Source organism: Podarcis erhardii, assembly GCF_964252035.2.
Source record: "Podarcis erhardii genome assembly, chromosome: 13".
Lineage (NCBI taxonomy): Eukaryota > Metazoa > Chordata > Lepidosauria > Squamata > Lacertidae > Podarcis > Podarcis erhardii.
The window spans coordinates 26,478,753-26,500,628 of NC_138502.1; the positions used below are offsets into that span (position 1 = coordinate 26,478,753).

General features: G+C 46.5%; 1 protein-coding gene across 2 annotated transcripts in view; it reads right to left on the minus strand.

Annotated features, from left to right (window-relative positions):
• Positions 1-601: 601 nt before the first annotated feature.
• The window catches only part of STAC2 (SH3 and cysteine rich domain 2), a 40,932-nt gene continuing 19,657 nt past the window's right edge, over positions 602-21,876 (minus strand). The window contains exons 2-11 of one of the 2 annotated variants that reach the window (XM_081837045.1): positions 16,847-17,138; positions 14,752-14,849; positions 14,165-14,255; positions 13,367-13,482; positions 12,586-12,658; positions 11,240-11,301; positions 10,472-10,569; positions 8,586-8,637; positions 6,310-6,447; positions 602-1,942 (exon numbers count right to left, since the gene is read on the minus strand). In XM_081837045.1, the coding sequence (XP_081693171.1) occupies positions 1,838-1,942; positions 6,310-6,447; positions 8,586-8,637; positions 10,472-10,569; positions 11,240-11,301; positions 12,586-12,658; positions 13,367-13,482; positions 14,165-14,255; positions 14,752-14,849; positions 16,847-17,138 (1,125 nt within the window). In that variant the 3' untranslated portion in view covers positions 602-1,837. Of the gene's footprint in view, positions 1,943-6,309; positions 6,448-8,585; positions 8,638-10,471; positions 10,570-11,239; positions 11,302-12,585; positions 12,659-13,366; positions 13,483-14,164; positions 14,259-14,751; positions 14,850-16,846; positions 17,139-21,876 lie in introns of both variants that reach the window. The other variant, XM_081837044.1, reaches the window with a different exon arrangement.

The window sequence follows — 21,876 nt, forward strand, 5'->3', positions numbered from 1 at the left end:
AAGGTATGACCATTTCAAAGCATTTTGCATTCTGAAAGTGCTACAGAAATACTAAGAACGGCATTCTGATTACAACCGGAGTTCCTGATTTCCCACTTTGCAGATTGGAATGAGTTTTGAAATGGGGAAGATTGAGGATGCAATAGACCAGGCTAATGGATTAGATCAAACACAATGAGGATCGGCATTTCGGTTTCCTGGAAGCAAAGAAATACCTATTGCTATGCTCCCATCAGGCTCAGGCCATTTTTAAAAAGGTAGAGGGGAAACTCTCAGCCAGGCCTGATTCATACATGGTGTGGGCCACAGACGAAAGTGCTTCCTTGTGCCCATGTTCTTTGTAAATGCAATGCCCATCATGCACTTACCATGAGCACTGGGTTATTTGCATGCAGCTAGCAGATCAGGGACCCCTGACTTCTATGCCTATGGTGTGCTGAGCATGAATGGCTCAGTAGCACACAAATCATCTTAACGGGGCAGGGCACATGTGGCACATTGACACAGGCAAATGTTGTGCCTCTGAAACATGGGGATTTGGCAGACGTGCCCCCTTCTCAACCATTTCATCCAGTGAGGAAAAATACCAGCTGAGTCAAACTGCAGATGCTGGACAATGAGGCTGTACTGATAACTCTCTCCAATGGCTGGGACTGAAGTCATCTTATCTTTCTTTCTTTTCTTGTTCTTTTTTTTACATATATATACAAAAGTACATTTACAAAGGACAAATAGCTGGAAGCATGCTGGAAAAGTGAGGGGAGATGGGATGGTCAGGGTCTCTGAACTCCTCACATGAGCAACGCTGCAACATTCTCGGTGTAGGTCAGAAATGCATCCAGCTGAGGAAGTTCCCTGAGAAAATGGTCCACACGGCTGTCAGTGATGCAGTGGGGGTAGGCCACCACATGCTGGGGGGGGGAGCGCAAATGGAGCTCAAGGAATAGCCAGGGAGCCAGGAACAAAGGCAGCACCTCACATCAAGGAACCCACCCACCCACCCACTCCGCGTGTAACTATCGGTTTCCAGGAGCTCACTGTGGCTCAGGCTCTGTGGGGAAGACTTTGAGTACATGACAAACGAGAGGCCGTGTGGTATTGTCCCACCTCTTTTTTCTTTTTTGGCGGGGGGCTGCCCCAATCCTGAGCGACAGCCGCCTCACAACACACATACACACACACACATAAATATACAGACAGCCCTGAAGGTTTTAAAACTGATACAGGGACAGACGGACGACAGCACACTCAGGCGGCCTCTCCCTGCCCAGAGAAGGCCTTTGCACATGGGGAGGGGGGCGCATGCGACACAGAATTATTGGGGAGCATGTCTGAATGAGGGAGTGGTTTGGGCAGCGGGAGGGAGTGGTACGCCAAGATATAAAGAGTCCCCCTTGGGCCAGGCGAGCTGATGTCAACAGCGTCTGTTGCCGTGGAAGTGTGACCCAGAGGCAAAGTGGGGGGGGGGCGGAAAAGGGCGTGAATTACAGCGGCGGAAATCTCCCTCAAACTCAGCACCCATAAGAGCTGCCTGAAAAGACCTTCGAAAGGGGTGGTGGAAAGCAAAAGCGGGCTTGAGCACATGTCCAAGCCCAACAGGGGGCAAGCGAGAGATCACGAAGGTCCTGGCGCTCAAGCCAGTCCCTCCCCCCAGTCCTCTTCCCTTGTCCAAACCAAAGCCATATCCTCAGTCCATCTAGAAGATTCCATGAAATAGTGATTAGCCAGGTGCTCAGGGTTGGGATGGGCTGGAGAGTAAGGCAGGGCTGCCCCTGCCTTGCTGCTGCTGACATCTCTGTTTTACTCTTCGGCCTTGCTTCGTGTGCTCATCCGGCCTTCAAATTTCTGTGAGTGCGTCGGCAGGCACCAGGCCTCGCTTTTTGCCACTCGTCACCTTGATGAAACCCTCGTTCTCCTTGGACTTCCCCACACCAACACAGATCTGGGAGGAACAGAAGATGACGGAACGAAACATGAGCAAACAGGTCAAGATTTTATAATGCAGAATGCAGCCGGAACAACAACCAAGTCAGTCCTTCCTTATTTATTAGGTGGCGCAGGAACTAGTGTCCTCAAAATCCCAAGGGTTTTGTGGGTGGGGGTTTTGTATTTTTCTTTAAGGAAGCAAGTTTCTAGTCTCAATGGCTACAAAGAAAAGCTGAAGGCAAAAGGCTTACAACATACGGAGAGTGTGCATTGCGAATACTCAGCTCCCTGAGTTATGATGGACAAAGTCCCCCTTGATATTCTCATGGAGAAGCTGGTAAAATGTGGCCTGGACAAGGCAACTGTTAGGTGACTGACTGGCCAAACCCAATGAGTGCTAACAAATGGTTCTTCAACATCCTGGGGAAAAGGGGCAAGTAGGGTGCTGCAGGGTAGCTAACGCTGCAGAAGACAGCATCAGGATTCTTGGTGACCTTAACAGATCGGAGAACTGGGCCCAAACTAGCAACATGAATTTCAATAAGGATAAATGTAAGGTTCTACCCTTAGGCAGGAAGAAACAGTTGCACAAATAGAAGATGGAGCACACATAGTTTTACAGCAGTACGTGTGAAAAGGATCTGGGGTCTTAGTAAACCACAAGCTTAACATGAGTCAATAGTGTGATGATGCAGCAGCAAAAGAAAGCTAATGTTATTCTAGGCTTCGACAAAAGCTTAGTGTCCAGATCAAGGGGTGTAATAGTACCACTCTATTCGGCCTTGGTCAGACCACACCTGGAGTACTGTGTCCAGTTTGGGGCACCACAATTTAACAGGGGATATTGACAAGCTAGAGAGGAGGGCGACCAAGATTATCAAGGGTCTGGAAACCAAGCCTTATGAGGAATGGTTGAAGGAGCTGGGTAACAGGAGACTGACAGCCATCTTCAAATGTCTCACGGGCTGTCACATGGAAGATGGAGCAAGCTTGTTTTCTTCTGCTATGGAGACCAGAAGATTTCAACGGATTCAAGTTATTAGAAAGGAGATTCTGACTAAACAACTTTCTGCCGATACGGTCTGTTCAATGGTGGAACGGACTCCCTCAGGAACTGGTGGGCTGTCCTTCCTTGGAGGTTTGTAAGCAGAGGTTGGATGGTCACCTGTTATGGATGCTTTAGTTTAGATTCCTTTAGTTTAGATTGCAGGGGGCTGGACTTGGGCGTCCCTTCCCACTCTACGATTCTGTCATTCTCTCCCTTACAAATGAAACAAGCCTCCAATTTTATCCCTCAGCACCATAAAAATCCTTGCACAATCCAGCAGCGGTGCAGATAAAGGAATAACAACAAGGACGCAATTTCCCACTTCATTGACTTCATATACACGTTGAACATGGTGAACTGATTGTATCCTGCCAGCGATTACGCTGAGGCATTCGCTATCCATATATTCCCTTATAGGAATAAATAGAATTGATATTTCTACAGCGGCCCTTTATGACATAGAAGTGGTTCCTCCCACCCCTTTGTCCCCGGTGGTGTGACTCGAGAGACCTTGTCGCATCTATTGTGATGACTATGTTCTTGGTTGATCACGTATACAATCCGCACAGGAGTCAACACCGCCAGTGGTTATCACTGTAACATTTGAGTTGAACACTCCTGAGCATTGCAAGTCCCCATCCCTCTTGAACTAACAAGGACCTGCTAATGATCTACTCTAAGCCACTCAATCCGCCTGCTTGATATGCCATCCTGCCAGTCTCAGTGGGCCAAGTGCCAGCAGACAGCATCTTCTGGTGCATCTTAATACACACCTCAGGCAAAGCACAGCAAAGCACGCAAATCTCAGACGCGGAAGAAGCAGGTGGCTTCACACTCGGAGCAAAACGAATGAGACCCAGCAAATTCTGGGAGGAGGAGGTGCAAAGGACTCTCTGGAGCTCCTCACCTTCTGCTCCAGGGTTTGAACTCTCGTCCTCCTCATTTTTCTTCTTCTTCTTCTTCTCAGGGGTTTAATAGGGAACTCTCCTTCTGACTGGTTGCTTCTGAGGCAGGGGTCAACAAACTTATTCAGCAGGGGGCCGGTCCACTGTCCCTCAGACCTTGTGGGGGGCCGGACTATATTGTGTGTGTGCGGGGGGGGGGGGAATGAACGAATTCCTATGCCCCACAAATAACCCATAGATGCATTTTAAATAAAAGGACACATTCTACTCATGTAAAAACACGCTGGTTCCCAGACCGTCCGCGGGCCGGATTTAGAAGGTGATTGGGCTAGATCCAGCCCCCGGGCCTTAGTTTGCCTACCCATGTTCTAAGGAGCTGTAGTTGTTGAAGGAGGCAAACTCTTCCTGTTGCTGGGCTCTGACTAAGTGCCTCTTATGGCTCACACTCAGAAGAGAGCACTGATAGCCAGGGGAAAAAACATACATAGGATCCATACTAGACTCCGCTTGAGACATCTAGCTCGCCTTCAAGTGACATAAATGTGGCATTTTAGATTGAACTTTCGCATTTGCAAAAACATTGAGCTAGTCCTCTAGAAAGTGGAGGGGGGTTATTGGGCTGTTTTTGGTATGTATTTTGTCTTTTCTATATTGCAATTTTATGTTGTGAACCTCCCTGAGACCTGAGGGTATAGGGCAATATACAAATTTAATAAATAAGAATGATAATACAGTCGTACTTTGGAAGTCAAATGGAATCCATTCTGGTAGCCTGTTCAACTTCCAAAACGTTTGGAAACCAAATTGTGGCTTCTGATTGGCAGGCAACGTCCTAGTTCCAGGGCATTCGGGATCCAAGCTACAACTGTAATTGATGCAGTCTAGAAGAGTGTTAGCTTTTTTTTTGCTGCCACATCACACTGTTAACTCAGGTTAAGCTTGTGGTCCACTAAGACCCCTAGATCCTTATCACATATACCTCTAGTAAGCCAGTTGTCCCTCACCTTTCATTTGTGCAGCTGGTTCTTCCTGCTTAAGAACCACCCACCCTCAGAGGTGCTCGTGCCCTGTATGCTAGAGGGACTGCTTGGGGGGGGGTGTCTCCTCCAAGGGCAGGCAATTTGGCAGAGATCCGGCAGCGAGAGAGATTGAGTGCTCCAGACGTACCCGATGGGAGAGAACCATGACGTTAGTTCACTCCTGGCACACAGAATGGAATCATTACAATCTCTCCTGTTTTAAAATTGATAGCGTTTCATATTGCTTTTGCAATATTTGGTTTCTGCAATGTTAGATGCAACGCGACAAATGACTGAGAAAAGTGACACCATCCCTGCCCTCGAGACAGCAAGTACCATTGCTCAGTTAACCAAAAGGCAACTCACTGTATTTACTCGAGTCTAATGCACCATCGAATCTAATGCGCACCTCAATTTTCAGAACCTTGAAACCAAAAAGAGTATTTGCTGGCGAATGTAATGTGCCATCGAATCTAATGGGCACCTTAATTATCGCAACATAATTGGCCAAAAAAGGTGAGGATTAGATTCGAGTAAATACGGTAACATGAGTCAAAGCACATATATCACAATCTTTCTCTACAACCCCCCTCTATAGCCCATCTGATAGCTCAGTCCGGCAGAGCGTGATACTCATATTTTCAGGGTTGTGGGTTTGAGTCCCATGTTTGCAAAAGAAAGGAAGGGGCGGGCATAGATGACCATGTAAACAGGCCAATTTGGTGATATGAACTAGGCTTTGAGAAAAAAACACATTAGCAGATATGTAGCTAATTATGTATGAGACGCTATGCCTTGGAAAGCCAAAATTCTGCGAGGTTACATGTGATTTTTTAAAAAAACTGCAAATAGCAGTCACTGGGAGCCTGATCAAGACTGGAGCTGTGGCATACAGGGAGAGGGGCTTTAACACTTCCTGCCCTGCTGCAGTTCTGATCAATATCACCCCTCTGAAACTGCTCTTTACATTGGCCGCAAAGCTCCCATTGGAGGCAAGTTAATGTCATGTGCTTAGCATCGCACATAGCTCCAGACAGAACGCAGGATGCAAACGTGTGATTCCCCTAGAGCAGGCTTGTCCAACTTCCAAGAGACTGCGATCTTCTCCCACTATAAAAAAACTGGTGGTGATCTACTCACTGGATTGACCAAGGTTGTTGAGCTTTTTTTAGTAAGTCAAAATTGTTGAGCTTTTTGGGGAGAGATCAAAGTTGTTATTAGGGGGGTGGGAGGGGTCCCAAGATCTACTTGTTGGCCATCCCTGCCCTAGAGTTTTCTTCAAAACTACAAGGACTAGAAACTTGCTTTAAAAAAAATAATAATTAAAAATGACACTTGGGATTTTCAGATGTCTATAATGTACAGATACTTTATGGGCAAAGCAGACCCCATATAGGATGTTTGCTCCTACCTGATTTTCCTTAACGCTGAGCTGCCCCTGTTCCTTACTTCCATAGAAAGTCTTGCAGCATCTCCAGACTGTTTCACCCGGGCGGACCCGCTGCACAAAATTGGCTGGAAAGAAACCCACGCGGTCACCCATCTTCCCCTAGGATACAAAAAAGAAAAAGTGAGCTATACATACTAACCAGCATTGTCTCTAAAGGCCCATTTGGCCTTCGTGGCTAAGAGAGCCTATGTGCAGCTCCAGCTGGTTCACTAATTACAGCTCTTCAGAGAGAGAGAGAGAGAGAGAGAGAGAGAGAGAGAGCTTGGATCCAAACTCTGGTTGGGCTACTGAAGTGCATTCTACCTGAAGATGCTCTGAAAGACAGTGGGGCCATTGCAATAGGTGCAGATTGCAGCAACACGGGTCAGACTCATTTTGCCCCACTCCTATGTGATCTGCATAATTCAAAGAGCTTATGCTTACATACAACTCCCTAAATGCATTGAGCCCCAAATATCTGGAGGAGAATCTCCTCCTATATAGATCTGCTTCGTTGCTGAAATCAGCCAGGGAGGTCCCGTTAGCAGCATCGCTGCTCTCTGAGCTCCAGAAGGTGGCAGAGCATGAGAGGGCCTTCTCTATGGTGGCTCCCAGGTTGATGATTTCCCTCTCTTCCAAGGAGCGATATTGCATAGTCACGATACATATTTCAGTTACAGCTGAAGAAGCACCTCTTTGCCCCAGGCCTTCAGCGGGGAATGAAAGAGTAACTTGTTAGTTTAATGCTCCTCTCCTCTTTAAATTGTCATTGTAATGTTCTCATTCAACTCTCATTGCAATGTTGGTTGATTTAGGCAGATTGATAGTGGTGTTCCCAGTAGGGGTCCAATTGGGCAAGGCTGTGGGGTCTGCCAGAGTTTCTCAGCAGGTGGATGGAAATTTGCAAGGTTCAGCAGTGGGTTTGTTTGTTTGTTTGCAATTCTCTGCCCTCTTACTCAATGGACAATTTCTGAGAGGCAGAAAAAGTTAAGTTACATTTCACTTTCTTTTTTTAAAATGGTCATTTGTAATAATTGATACTTGGTTAATAAAACCATTTTTAGAAAATTCAAGGGGAGGAGGAAAGAGGCGTAATAGTCGGCCCTTCAAGCCATGAAAGGCTCACCTTTTTTTTCTGATATGTGTCAGCTGGTTATGGGGTCGAGAGAAATACTACACCATGCATAGGCAAACTCAGCCCTTCAGATGTTTTGGGACTACAATTCCCATCATCCCTGACCACTGGTCCTGTTAGCTAGGGATCATGGGAGTTGTAGTCCCAAAAAACATCTGGTGGGCCGAGTTTGCCTATGCCTGGACTACATGCTCAGAGAGGTTTGCTCTCAATGCTGCAGGAACTCTTGCCTTTCCAACCTCAGGTGGCATCAAACAGCAAGAGTAGATGGATAAAATTAGATATTTCCACAGTATCACACTGGGGCTTTCTGAAGAAGCACAGGAAAAGCAGCAGAGTCGGAGTGGACAGAGCAGCAGAGGGCAAGGCTCCATCTTCTGACTCTTTGTGGGCAGCCCAGAGGCTCTGGAAGTGTGAAGAAGGATGCTCTTGAAACCTGCCATGTTGCTATAGCAACAGGGACAAGGAACCTGATGTGTGTCTGGCTGCCTCAGAGGCCAAGGCCTTTCCCTGAGGGCCTATAAAGTGCGTGAGAGAGAGAGACAAAAAATTGGAGGGAGGGAGGTGTGTTAAGGACACTGTGGGCTTGTGGGTATAGACAGAGGAACCCACAAAAAGCAGAACCTACAGAGCAAGATGTGCACATTTGCAACTGTGATCAAGGGGGTCCTGAAGGAGAAAAGGGCAGAAGGCATGGTAGCAAAATAGATAATAGGGTTTTTTAAAAATAAATAAATAAATTGGACATAGGAAGCACAGGTTCGAATCACTGTGCCCTCTCCCTTTATCTCTCAGGGATGTCCTTTATTTATGGAGAGAATATTTATATCCTGCTTTTTTATTATTTATTGCATTCATACCTCTTCCTCCCTCCAAGGAGTTCAAGGCTTCCCACACACTTCTCCCTGTCTCTGTTTTATGCTTCCAGAAACCCCATGAGGTAGGCTAGGCTGAGAGAGAGTGTCTGGGCCTCATGGGTGAGTGGCGATTTGAACCCTGGTCTCCCAGGTCGTAGTCCGGGGCCCTAACCACTAAGGCGCACTGGTTCTTCACCCAAGAGGCCCCAGAGTGGTTTACGCAGTAAAACTGGAGAAAACAACTGGGATGCTTCTGTTCTGCTCACCTTCCACCAGTCCTCATTGGAATCATCCATCAGCATGATTCGATCTCCAGGCCTGAGAAGAGACAGAAAAAGTCACGATTGAGCTCAATAACAGCTTGGGAGTGGGGAGGTGGTGGCAGATGACAGAAGGTCCCTGCTAAAGGGATGCCATCCTAGGGCCCAAAAGATGCCCACGGGCAGGGGAGGACTTCGGTGGCGCCCTCTGCAAGGCCAAAATTAAACATACACACACACACCCCATTCCTTTTCACCTTCCATTCTGCTCAATTCATAGTTGTGAGCACCCACCAAGCTTGGCACCCAGAGTGGCAGAACTAGTCACCCTACCCTAAAATCCACCTTTGCTACTGGTAATATACAGTGGTACCTCGGGTTAAGAACTTAATTTGTTCTGGAGGTCCGTTCTTAACCTGAAACTGTTCTTAACCTGAGGTACCACTTTAGCTAATGGGGCCTCCTGCTGCCGCCACACCGCCACTGCGTGATTTCTGTTCTCATCCTGAAGCAAAGTTCTTAACCTGAAGCACTATTTCTGGGTTAGCGGAGTCTGTAACCTGAAGCGTATGTAACCTGAAGCGTATGTAACCCACGGTACCACTGTACATCACCCATCCGCAGCTGGCATCCTCACCAACTGCCATAATAATATCTAGCCTGTAAACAGGACTTTCCCTTAAGCACTCAAAGCACTTCCTTCACATCACCTAAAAGGGCAATCCTAACAAATGCACCAATTGATGTGTGGTAGGTTTCCTCCTGCTGGCCTCCACCAGCAGGACTTCTTTGCCCAAGCTGCAGAAAAGCCACCACCAAAAGTTCTCCCCCTGCCCCAAAAACAATCTTAATTTTCTGCTCTCTTTTTTTTTAAAGTCAGGTGTTCAAACTGCTCTTGTACATATATTATTGGTGAGCATTGTACGTTGTTTTCAGTCTTATTTTTTAAGGTTGGTTTCTGCAAGTCACGTTGAGCTCACCTTTATGAAAAGAGCGGTGAATAAATAAATATAACAAATAAAAGAGGGGAGTCTCCAAAATGGCATTTTCTTCTTCTTTTCTCACTGATTTTACAATCATTTTGACATTTTACAAACTGGCTTCCTTCCCCCTCTTTCTACGGTTCCTTAAATTTATTTTTAATATCTTCTGCATATCCAAATTAACTTAACTTACTCATTTATCTTCTTTCAATATATACTGTTATGTAGCTGCAGGTTATTACAATAATCCTGCCAGTGTTTTTATCTGTTTACAATTTGTCTGTAAATATTCAATAAACCATTTCCACTCTTTTATAAACAGTTTGTTTCTTGATTTCTTATTCTTCTGGTAAGTTTCGCCATTTTTGAATTTCCCATATGTTTTTGTATCCAGACCCAGCAAATGGATACAAAATGGCACTTTCAGTCCGCTAGCTACAGAGATCTGCCGATTCCTAGAGGGGCATGGAACTGGTGTAGCAGGGGAAGTAAACAAAACCAAAACCGCCTCCATCTTCTGCCCTCGCAGGTGGATAGGGCTTCAGAGGCATATAGCGCAGGCATGGGGAACCTTTGGCCCTCCAGTTGTTGTGGAACTACAACTCCCATCAGTCCCAGCAGGCTTGGCCAATGGCCAGGAGTGATGGGAGTTGTAGTTCAGAAACACCTGAGGGCCAAGGGTTCTGCTGCTCCACCTCTCCCTTGATGTCACCCCACCTAGGATTGCTCTGTTAATAGACTGGCCAGTACTTATTGTTATTCCCAAATTGTGGGTGTGTCTCCACAAATTGTGGGTGTGTTTCCAAAGGCCAGCAAGCAAGTTCCGTTGGCCAAGGGGACCCACAATCCAAATAATCACCAGCTCCTGAACCAATGGGCTCTCGTGATGGGCCACGGGGGAAGACTTACTTCAGGGGTAAATCGTTGATCTCCTGAGGCAAAAACTTGTAGAGAGCGACATAGGAGTACATGGGCGAGACCTCCTTTCGCGCACAGCCTTGAGTTGACTGTAGGAGGAAGAAAGAGCCATAAGGAAAAACAGAGCTTGGAAATTTTAACCCAAGCTTTTTTTTTGGGGGGGGGGACTAGCGCTGCCAACTTTTTTAAAAAAACAGTCTTTTTCTGCTCCTGTACCTTTGGAGAGCAGCATAAACTGAAGGTATAATCCTGCTTCTCTCCATGCTCTAAGAAGTAGCACCCGCTCACAAGGTTGTGATCAGTTGGCAGCCCCTATTGCTGTGTGCCATTTTAAACAACAGACTCCATTCCGGAGCAAACAGTTACATCATTCCTGTCCATTTTTCACTAGAGGCAGGAAAAGAGCACACCCTTAGGTGCCTTGCAAGACAGGTTCTGTTGTGCGTGGGTGCACTTTAGCCTTTTTTAGCATACGCAAAACTGGAAAAGGCTAAAAATACTTAAAAATAAATAAATAATCAAGACCTTTCCCAGCCAAGGTGAGGGAAGTGCAATACAATATCTGCTGCGGCTTTTCATCTGTCTTGCCAAATGTGCTTTAGCACAATGCGGAGGAAGGAGGATTTCGCTATTTTCCATTTTCAGGGCTGGGTTAGGGCTTCAAAAAGGAATGGCACAGGGTGGGAGGGACATAGTAGGGAAGTGGCAGAATGCAGCAGGAAGGGATGTTGACGACATGTGGATGAAGGAAGAATTCACCTGTTGCCCTGGGCTCTTTTCTTCTGACGTGGTGCCCTCACCCTCTGATGCTGCTGAGAAAACTGAAACAAAACAAGAGGTGGGATATCAGACGTTGCAAGTTCTCAAGGAGTGTGTGAACTAGTACCAGACAGATTGGCTTTTCTCTAATATCACCCGCAGGAGGTGCTGCCATGTACAACTCCTCTCTCCCATGCAAGGCTATGCTTCAGGCATTGCAGACTACCTAGGATTGGGGGGGGCACCAATCCAAAGTGACATTGGTTCCCATCAGAGTGTAAATGCCTAGCCAGGGGTCAGGAAACTTTTTCAGGAGGGGGCTGGTCCACTGTCCCTTGTGGGGGGCCGAAGTATATATTTTTTTGGGGGGGGGGAAATGAACAAATTCCTATGCCCCACAAATAACCCAGAGATGCATTTTAAATAAAAGGACACATTCTACTCATGTAAAAACACGCTGATTCCCGGACCGTCCGCGGGCCAGATTTAGAAGGCGATAGGGCCAGATCCAGGCCCCGGGCATTAGTTTGCCTACCCATGGCCTAGACACACATTTAGGACCTGACTTCTGGTTTTCTCTCTCACCACTTTCTTCCTCCCCTGCAGCAGAACAGGGAGCTACCCAGAGAAATCAAGAATTCTAAAATTCCGGATTTGGGCATAGCTATATTTAGGTACCCACAAAGCAAAAGTTAGCATTAGAGCTATGATTCTGTACGTGGGCTTTGTTTGGGGTACAAAATATAATTTAATTTTTTTTTTATATAGTGGCTTTTAAGCACATGCATGCAATATTCACAACAGATGACATTGCAGAACAGTCCTAAGCCTCTCCCCACCCCACCCCACCTCCCAACACAATATGGATTGAATTTTCCATGGAACCAGCACTGACAGGGCAACTTTTTAAGGTTTAAAAAGTGACATGAGCACATCATTTGTTTATTTTTTCACATGAGTTAGAAATAATAATACATTTTATTTATACCCCGCCCTCCCCAGCCAAGACTGGGCTCAGGGCAGCTTACACCAGATATAAAACAATTGATTAAGATACAACTTAAAAACAAGATTAAAATACAACATTAAAATGCAGCCTCATTTCAATAGAAACTCAAATCAAAAACTTTTTGGGGATGAAAACGTCAAATCTTCACCAAGGCCAACTATTCAGACTGGTCCAGAAAGACCAGAAACTTTTGGCTTTGCTACAACCTTTTGCAGCTGATGCTTCCCCACATGCATTAATCTCTACTTGGGTGGGTAAACATCTGGTGAGGGCTAGTGAGATGGGAATTCTTATCTCTATCATTCCCGTTAACCAAAAAAAATGTGGCTCTACTCACCATCATCAGGTTGACTTTCCTCTGTTGTCTTTCCAGCACCTTCTGGGTCCTCAGTCACTTCTTCCTTCTCATTCTAGGAGAGAGATGCACACACGCACAAACACACATGGACATGAGGGAGCAGAAGAATTTTTAGGGAGCACCTAAAAATTGTGGGCAATTATTAATTAGACTTGTAAAACACAGGTGACTTTTAAGCTAGGCAATCCACTTCTATTCTTTCCTAGAAACCCAAGTGGGGAGCACAGGCCATCATAAAAGGGTCAGAGCAAAACCACCCCCATTCTGTTGCCATCTTCCATCATAAGAAGAAAGGAGAGTTTGGGGTGGTGTGGGGAGTATAACGCATTTCCCATAAAATTGTATTTAAAAGAATTCTTGGGAGGGAGCGGGTATAATTCAAAATGAATTTTGTTCTATTCCTTGTTCCTCCTCACTCCTGGCCCTGCTAAAACCCAAGTCACAAATCATAAGGATAACTGGAGTTTTCCCTCCAAGTTTGAAGATTCTAGATTCTGGCTTGATACAAACAATTGTGTGCATTGCTTTCTTGATTTCTTATTGGCTTCCACCTGAAGGGCCAATCAGGGGCTGCTAGTTATACCTGTTTTGTGTTAGCTCCTCCTCCACTTTTTGGTGACCATTTCCTACCCTTCCCTTGCAATCCTTTCCACAACCATGCCCTGGATCTCAGACGTGGGATTCCCACAACCCCTGGAATCTTCACCCGTGACTTCTCCTGTCTACCCAAATGCATCTTTTGCACAAGGCATGACCATACCAGGCTCCTGGTGGGGGACTCTGAGGTGCTGCTGAAGCTGGAGCGATTCATGTAGGCCAGTGACGTGCCATAGCGTAGGGTCTCGTAAATGGGGTCCACCTTTCCACTGGGGCCTGCTGGTGAAGGGAAGGCCACTTCAGAGCTGGATTCTCAAAGCAGGAGGCAGGGGCAAAGGCAGCTGCCTCATATCAAGTCAGTCTACCCCACTATTCTGAGTTTATCTATCAGCTCCCACCCTCTCTTTCACACACCAGAATTTGTAAAACTGCAGGTTTCAGACATTTCTATAGACCCACTCTGTCCTGATCACCCTAATCCCAAGTTCATGGTGCTTTCATCTTGGGGGGGGGTTTAAAAGTCCTCTGCATTATATCAACATTGGAAGGCTAGGCTAGGACTCAACCTTTAAAATATTTGAAGCTCAGCTAAAGCAGCTTGACCCAATTTTACTTATTTTAACAACACGGTGGGTCAAGAAGATCTCCACCAACCAAGACTTATCCACTCCCCACTTCCAAGTTGCACCCACAAAAGGGTAGAGTTGGCTTCCATGAATCCCAAAGCATCCCACTGCCTCTATAAATCGCAACAGCCTGAAAGTCAAATGACTTCCCTTCCCGGTCCCCACCTCTGGAAGCTACCTAATAACAGAAGCATAACTTCTTCCTACTGTTGTGTATCTAGGAAGCCTCAAATCCAAAAGTCTGTCTTTCCCCAAAGGCTGAGCTTCTGTCAGTCTTTTGTTTTGTTCTACAAGTCCATTTCCCACCAGCCCTCTGTGGACCAGTCCACTCCTACCTGTAGGGGGAGACTCCTTGGGGGCTGCTGGCGGGGGCTGCGGCTCATGCACCAGCATCGGGGAGCTGAGATTGCGTCGGAAAGAGGTTGCCTGCTGAGGAGCAGAAGTGGGAAGAATGTGAGCGGATTCTGTGACTATACCAGACTGTGGGCACATTCTGCCTTCCATGAGTGGAGGGGGTTAGGCAAGGCAGATAGTGAACCATTTTGCCCTATTGGCTATTAGTAGCCTGCAAACCATGAGACTTTTCCAGCATCCAGCAGCTCAGACAGACAGAGTGCAAGGCTAGATGAAGGGCCATACAGAACTCTGCACATGAGCTGTCCAAAATGGGGCTACTCGCCCAAGCAGGCTATTCTCTGCTGTGAACTCCTCAGTGTGCATGAGAGCTACGAGAAGTTGAGAAATGGGAGCAGGCTCTAAGTTGACAGCAAATCTGCAGCTGCTGTGTGGATAGCTCAGTTGGTTAGAAGATGGTGCAGGTTCGATCTCTGTATGGGACAGCTGCACAATCCTGCATTGGGGGGGGGGGTGGCCTAGGTGATCCACAGGGTCCCTTCCAACTCTACAATTCTATGATTCTTACCGTCTTGCCGGGACACTGCTGGTGGGAAACCTCTTCTGAACACCACAAATGAACGCTGGCTTTGCACGTCTTGCATCGGAGGCCTTGCTTGGAGTTCCCTGTGAGGCAAAACAAACACACAGAGATATTTTGGTGTAGGAATGATCGCTGGGCAGCCCGCGGGCAGCCTCAGCTGTGTGCATGCGTGACCTCGGGGTGCGGAGCACACTCCCCCCCCCCCCAGATAAAGCCACAGCTGTCTGAACATCTTGCCCTCTATCTAACCCTTTGCTCTCTTAGTGGTCTGCCGTGCCTTGTCTGTGACCTTTGTCTGCTTCGTCATACATTGTGCAAGGGGAAAATGACGTGGTGGAAACAGGTGCCAAAATAACCTTGTCCCACCCCACGATCTCGGGATTGGAAGATGTGTAAAGGTCACAGTCCAAATGTATCTGGTTTTGCATATTGTGCCAATAAAAGGAGCTTCCGCAGAGCTAGCTGGCAGCTTGCTTGTGCACAGCTCACCTGCATTACCAACTTCTGCCTCATGTCCTTTACTTCATTTTGGATCCTTATGGAGGGTAAGGGGCTTGGGCTAGTTGACCCTCTGGGTCCCTTGTACAATTCTGTGGCTCTCAGCAGATATGAGTCCTCATGACTCACAATGGCTATATATTGTACCTTCAGGATCAGAGGCACCATGTCTCTGAATGCGACTTGCTGGCGGAGAACAGTGGGAGAGGGATTTTGTGCTCATGCTCTGCTCATGGGTTTCCCAGAAGCAGCTGGTTGGTCTCTGTGGGATGCTAGACTAGATGGTCCTTTGGTCTGATCCAACAGGGATCTTCTTATGTTCACAAGGTCCTGTGAAAGTGTGTGTGTGTGTGTGTGTGTGTGTGTGTGTGTGTGTGTAATATGAACTGGGGAGAGAACATTTCCACATGAAAGGAGACAAAGGGAGGAAGGGGCATAGCTCAGTGGTGCAGCACATGTTCTGCAGGCAGAAGATCCCAAGTTCAATCCCAGGCAGGCCTGGAAGAAACCCTGGAGAGCTGCTGTCAGCTGTCGCCAAAACAACTGGGCTTAGATGGGCCAATGGTCTGGGGCGGTATAATGCGGCTTCCTAGGATCCCAATTAGCCAGGCGCCAGGAGCATTTTGCGACTGGGGATTGTCAGAATGTGAGCACTTTGAGAAGTCTGGCTGCCATGTACAGCAACTGAGACTCAAGAAAAAAACTGCCGCTGCTGGTGCTGAAGGCACAGGAGGAGAAATGTGTTTCCTCGTGACTCCAAAGTAGGATCGCTGCTGCACAGCAAAGTGCCGCTTCCCCGGCCGCAGCCCAAGTCAGCCTTGTAAAAAAGGACTCAATGGCAACTAGACTTTCTATTTTTGCACCCATAACCCAGGAGCCATGAGGCGAACAGCTTTTCTATCCTCGTTCTAACACTGCCTGATAGAGAGCACCACCTATTGTACAGAGAGATGCAGCTGTTTCCCACACTTCACTTCCTCCTGCAATAAGATGCTTCAATGTTAACCAGGTCAATTTCTTTGTGAGAACTGGAGGCGTTTTTGAAATACTTGCTCATTTACGAACAGGGATGTCGAGGAACTGGCAGGAGGCAGCAGGCACCTATGTAATATGCAGAAAGCAAACGGCATGGCCACCACCGAGCCCCTCCTGCCCCAATTCCCCCTCTAGCAGCTTCTTGCCAGCCAGCTGCAGAATCTGGGATGTCTCCTTCGCTGGCTGCATCCCAGCTGCGAAGCTCTTTCCCTCCTGCCTCTGCTCACAAACAGATAAGTTACGTTAGCGCCTGGCAGCCACCGAGGCTCATTTGCGCCAGCATCTTCTAGCGTCAAATAACTAATGCTTATTAAGGATGCAAAAGCTAGGGCCGAAAAGGTCATCTCCACATCTAGCCATAATGCAACATTTGAAGACAGCCACGGATGCCGGTGGTAAAGGGCAGAAGAGATAGATGACAAGAGTCGAGGGTACCTCTGTGTGTGTGTGTGTGTGTGTGTGTGTGTGTGTGTAGACGCACATGTATTAGCCAGAACTGCAAAGCGTGAGTCAGGACCCGAGAGCAAGAGGCCTTCAAACTACGTACCTACGATAAGCTGGTGGCAGATTTCGCAAGGGTTGTGCTTCTTGAAGATGTACTCTTGGAAGCTGTGCGTCTTAATGGGCTTGAGGGGGGCCAGAGCCCTGGGGGTCGCTCTGGGAGAGTGCTCTGCCTCCGTGAGGGCCGGCGGTGGAGACGGGGGCGGCAGGGCATCTGGGGGGCTGAGGAGCACGTCGGAGGGGAGCTTGAACTCGCTGTTGGAGCGCAGGAAGAAGTTCTCGACGCTCTTGCTCCGCAGAATGGTTTTGAGAGAGAGGGAGCGCTTGAAACGCTGCAGCTAAAGGGCAGGTGGGAGAGAGGGTGGGGAAAAGAGGAAAAAATAAGAAAAGCTACATTTTGCGGGGAGGGGGACTTTTCACACAAGTAGAAAGTTTGCCGAGGTTTCTCTGGGCCGTTACTGGACCTCCCAAGCCTTGAGAACAAACAACCATGTTGGGAAACAACTAAAAGAAGTGCTCAAAATGCATAATATATTCGTTTTTTAGATTGATTTAAAAGCCGTTTCTAACCTGCTTAATACTCAAAAAGCTCTCTAAGCAGTGTGTACCAATACAAGACAAAAGCACCATGGAAACAGATACAAAAAAAAAAAAGTATTACAAAAACAAACTTTCAGTAATAACAGGGGAGTCTCTCATCTTGCAGGTCAGGGAAAGCACATACGAAAAAGGTGTCTGAAGCCAGCAGATGTATGAGGCTTCATATATGGCAGAGGGAAGGAAATTCAAGTGGGAAGGGGCAAAATACCTAATAAAAACAAAAACAACCCAATAGTCCCCCCAACACATTTTAAAAGGGCATAGGATGTAAATTGGATCAACCAAAGGCCTGGTTAAAAAGGAAAGTTTTTGCCTGGTGCCTAAAGGTGTAAAATGAAGGCAGCAGGCGAACCTCTCTGGGGAGAGCATTCCAGACGGGGAGCCACTGCAGAAAAGGCCCTGTTCACATGTTGCCACCCTCTGGACCTCTCGAGGAGAAGGCACACTAAGAAGGGCCTCAGAAGATGATCTCAGGGTCCAGGTAGGTTCATATAGAAATAGGTGGTCCTAGCTCTGTAGTCTTTACGATATGCCTAAGAAAAATTGCCAGCAAACACCCATCGTATTTCCCAAAACTGAGGCTCAGAGGCAACTGTTCAGTGCCGCTCGGTGGGTTTATAGCTGGGCTGACATTTGAACTGTGGATGCCTTGACTTATATTGTGACAAAGGTGCCAACATGAATAAAATGTATGTGAATGAAAATATCAAATGCTGTGGAACAGTGCTCATGTATTATTGTAGTCATTTGATCTTTTCATTCACATACATTCATTCAAAATAAGATGGGTTTAATGCAGCAATTCTACATCTTCCCACCACGCTGACGAATAATTCTACGAAACAGTAGTCAATATCTGGAATCACTGTTCAGTGTTGGACATCATATTTGCTGAATACACAAAGCTTCACAGCTTGTCTTTCATCGTACAAAGTCTGGTACCTTGCTTCATTTAAAGATTTTCAGAGACTTTGAGACTAAAGATTTCATTTTGGACTTGTTATGGTTTGAAGGAATTCTATAAAAGATTGTCTATTGCATACGTACATGGTCATTGTGTTGCCTAGACATTGCTGACCTTCTCTTTGCAACACAGGGGTTTGTTTCATCAACACATGTGGCAGTTTAACCCTGTTCAAACGAGATGAGAACCAGGAGACACGTGTCCTGGATTTACAAAAAATATCCCGTTATGAACGTCTCCAAATTAGATTGCTGGGAGGAAGGGGCAGGGGGAGTCAAAGGCAAGGAAGGAGGGGGATACTTAACCCTGCAGGCCATCTCTCTCCTAAAAGCCATCCTTCTCCCTACGCCGCTTTTCTTCCTGCAAGGAAGACTCTACCATGGAAAGGCGAAGGCTGTTAACTTGCTGCAAGGAGGATTTTGTATGCTTTTCCTGCCTGCCTCGGCATGGCAATAATAAAGCAAGGAAGACACAGACAAGAGACAACAATTAAGCACACTCAGGGCAGTTTGTGGGCCTGGAGGAACAGGCCAGCTCATCGCAGCAACAGCCCATTGCTTATTGCTGTGGGCAGGAGTTCCGACACAGATGCTGCAATGTCTGGGCTCTGGCGCACTCCATGCGCTCTGCTTTTTCTCATCATCTATTCCCAACCAGTAATGGCAGATCAGCCAGCAAGTTGACTCAGCTAAGTCTGTTACACAACAGCTGGCTAATGGCTGTGCTGGAGTCCAGGGCTGGCATAAAGGTAACAGAGGGTATCTTGGTTATATTGACAGTTACAGATAGGTAGCCGTGTTGGTCTGCCATGGTCAAAACAAAATAAAAAAATTCCTTCCAGTAGCACCTTAAAGACCAACTGAGTTAGTTCTAGGTATGAGCTTTCGTGTGCATGCACACTTCTTCAGATACACTGAAACAGAAGTCACCGGACCTTTCTATATAGTGGGAAGGTGGGGAGGGCTATTACTCAGAAGGGTGGTGGGAATGGGTGATTGGCAGATAGCTGTGATGAGCCTGTTGACGACTCTTAACGACTGCAATAGGTCTAACAGGAAAAAGCAAGGGGTGAGAAGGTGAAAAATGGCTTTGTCATGTATAATGAGATAAGAATCCAATGTCTTTGTTCAAACCAGGTCTCTCCATAGTTTTAAGTTTGGTGATAAGTTGCAATTCAGCAGCTTCTCTTTCCAGTCTATTTCTGAAATTCCTTTGTAATAGAACAGCTACTTTGAGATCTTGTATAGAATGTCCTGGGAGATTGAAGTGTTCTCCTACTGGTTTTTCTGTCTTGTGGTTCCTGATGTCGGATTTATGTCCGTTTATTCTTTGGCGTAAGGTCTGGCCTGTTTGTCCAATATAGAGAGCTGAAGGACACTGTTGGCATTTTATGGCATACACAATGTTAGACGATGAGCAATTAAATAGTCCCGAGATGGTATGTGTGATGTTGTTGGGGCCAGTAATGGTGTTGTCCGGGTGTATGTGGCAGCAAAGTTGGCATCTGGGTTTATTGCAGGCTCTGGTGCCAGTGTCCGTGTTAAGTCTGGTTATAGTATTATTGTGGGGTAGGAGTTGTTTAAGATTGGGGGGCTGTCTGGAGGCAATGAAAGGTCTTCCTCCCAGAGCTTGAGAAAGAGAACTGTCATTGTCCAGGAGAGGTTGTAGATCTCTGATGATGCGTTGTACTGTTTTAACTTGGGAGCTGTATGTGATGACTAGAGGTGTTCTGTTATTTTCTTTTTTGGGTCTGTCTTGCAGCAAGTTCTCTCTGGGTATCAGTCTGGCTCTGTTGATCTGTTGTCTAACTTCATCTGCTGGGTATTTTAGTTCTAAAAAGGTTTGCTGTAGATCTCTTAGGTGAGAGTCTCTGTCTGTAGAATTGGAGCAGATGCGGCTGTAACGTAGTGCCTGGCTATATACAATGGACTGTTTGGTATGTTTGGGATGGTAGCTAGAGGCATGTAGATATGTTTGTCGGTCAGTTGGTTTACGGTATAAGGTGGTGTCTATGCGCCCATCCTGTATTTTTATAGTAGTGTCCAAAAAATGTATTTCTTGCATAGATTGATTCATTGTTAGGTTGATGGTGGGGTGAAAATCATTGAATTTCTGGTGGAAGGTGTCCAGGGTCTGTTGACCATGTGTCCAGATGATAAAAATATCATCAATGTATCGCAGGTACAAGAGAGGTTTGAGTGGGTAGGAGTTTAGGAAACGTTGTTCTAAATCCGCCATGAAGATGTTGGCATACTGTGGGGCCATGCGGGTGCCCATTGCTGTGCCGCTGATCTGAAGGAACAGGTCATCACCGAATTTGAAGTTGTTGTGGAAATCCAGGACGCCCCATCATTTCAGGTATTGGCACTATTACAGTGGGTGTCTCCGGTTATATGGACTCTGTTCTGAAACCATATGCCATCAGTGCTCCCAGCTATGTACGTGACACCACAGATTTTCTGAGGAAAATACAATCTTTAAATAATCTTCCCAACAATACTATACTAGCTACTATGGATGTGGAATCTCTGTATACCAACATCCCACACAACGATGGTTTACAAGCTATAAGGAATACCATTTCAGATAAAACCACAGCGGACTTTGCTACCAAACTCTGCCAATTTGTCCTTACCCACAACAACTTCAAATTCGATGATGACCTGTTCCTTCAGATCAGCGGCACAGCAATGGGCACCCGCATGGCCCCACAGTATGCCAACATCTTCATGGCGGATTTAGAACAACGTTTCCTAAACTCCTACCCACTCAAACCTCTCTTGTACTTGCGATACATTGATGATATTTTTATCATCTGGACACATGGTCAACAGACCCTGGACACCTTCCACCAGAAATTCAATGATTTTCACCCCACCATCAACCTAACAATGAATCAATCTATGCAAGAAATACATTTTTTGGACACTACTATAAAAATACAGGATGGGCGCATAGACACCACCTTATACCGTAAACCAACTGACCGACAAACATATCTACATGCCTCTAGCTACCATCCCAAACATAATACCCAGAGAGAACTTGCTGCAAGACAGACCCAAAAAAGAAAATAACAGAACACCTCTAGTCATCACATACAGCTCCTAAGTTAAAACAGTACAACGCATCATCAGAGATCTACAACCTCTCCTGGACAATGACAGTTCTCTTTCTCAAGCTCTGGGAGGAAGACCTTTCATTGCCTCCAGACAGCCCCCCAATCTTAAACAACTCCTAACCCACAATAATACTATAACCAGACTTAACACGGACACTGGCACCAGAGCCTGCAATAAACCCAGATGCCAACTTTGCTGCCACATACACCCGGACAACACCATTACTGGCCCCAACAACATCACACATACCATCTCGGGACTATTTAATTGCTCATCGTCTAACATTGTGTATGCCATAAAATGCCAACAGTGTCCTTCAGCTCTCTATATTGGACAAACAGGCCAGACCTTACGCCAAAGAATAAACGGACATAAATCCGACATCAGGAA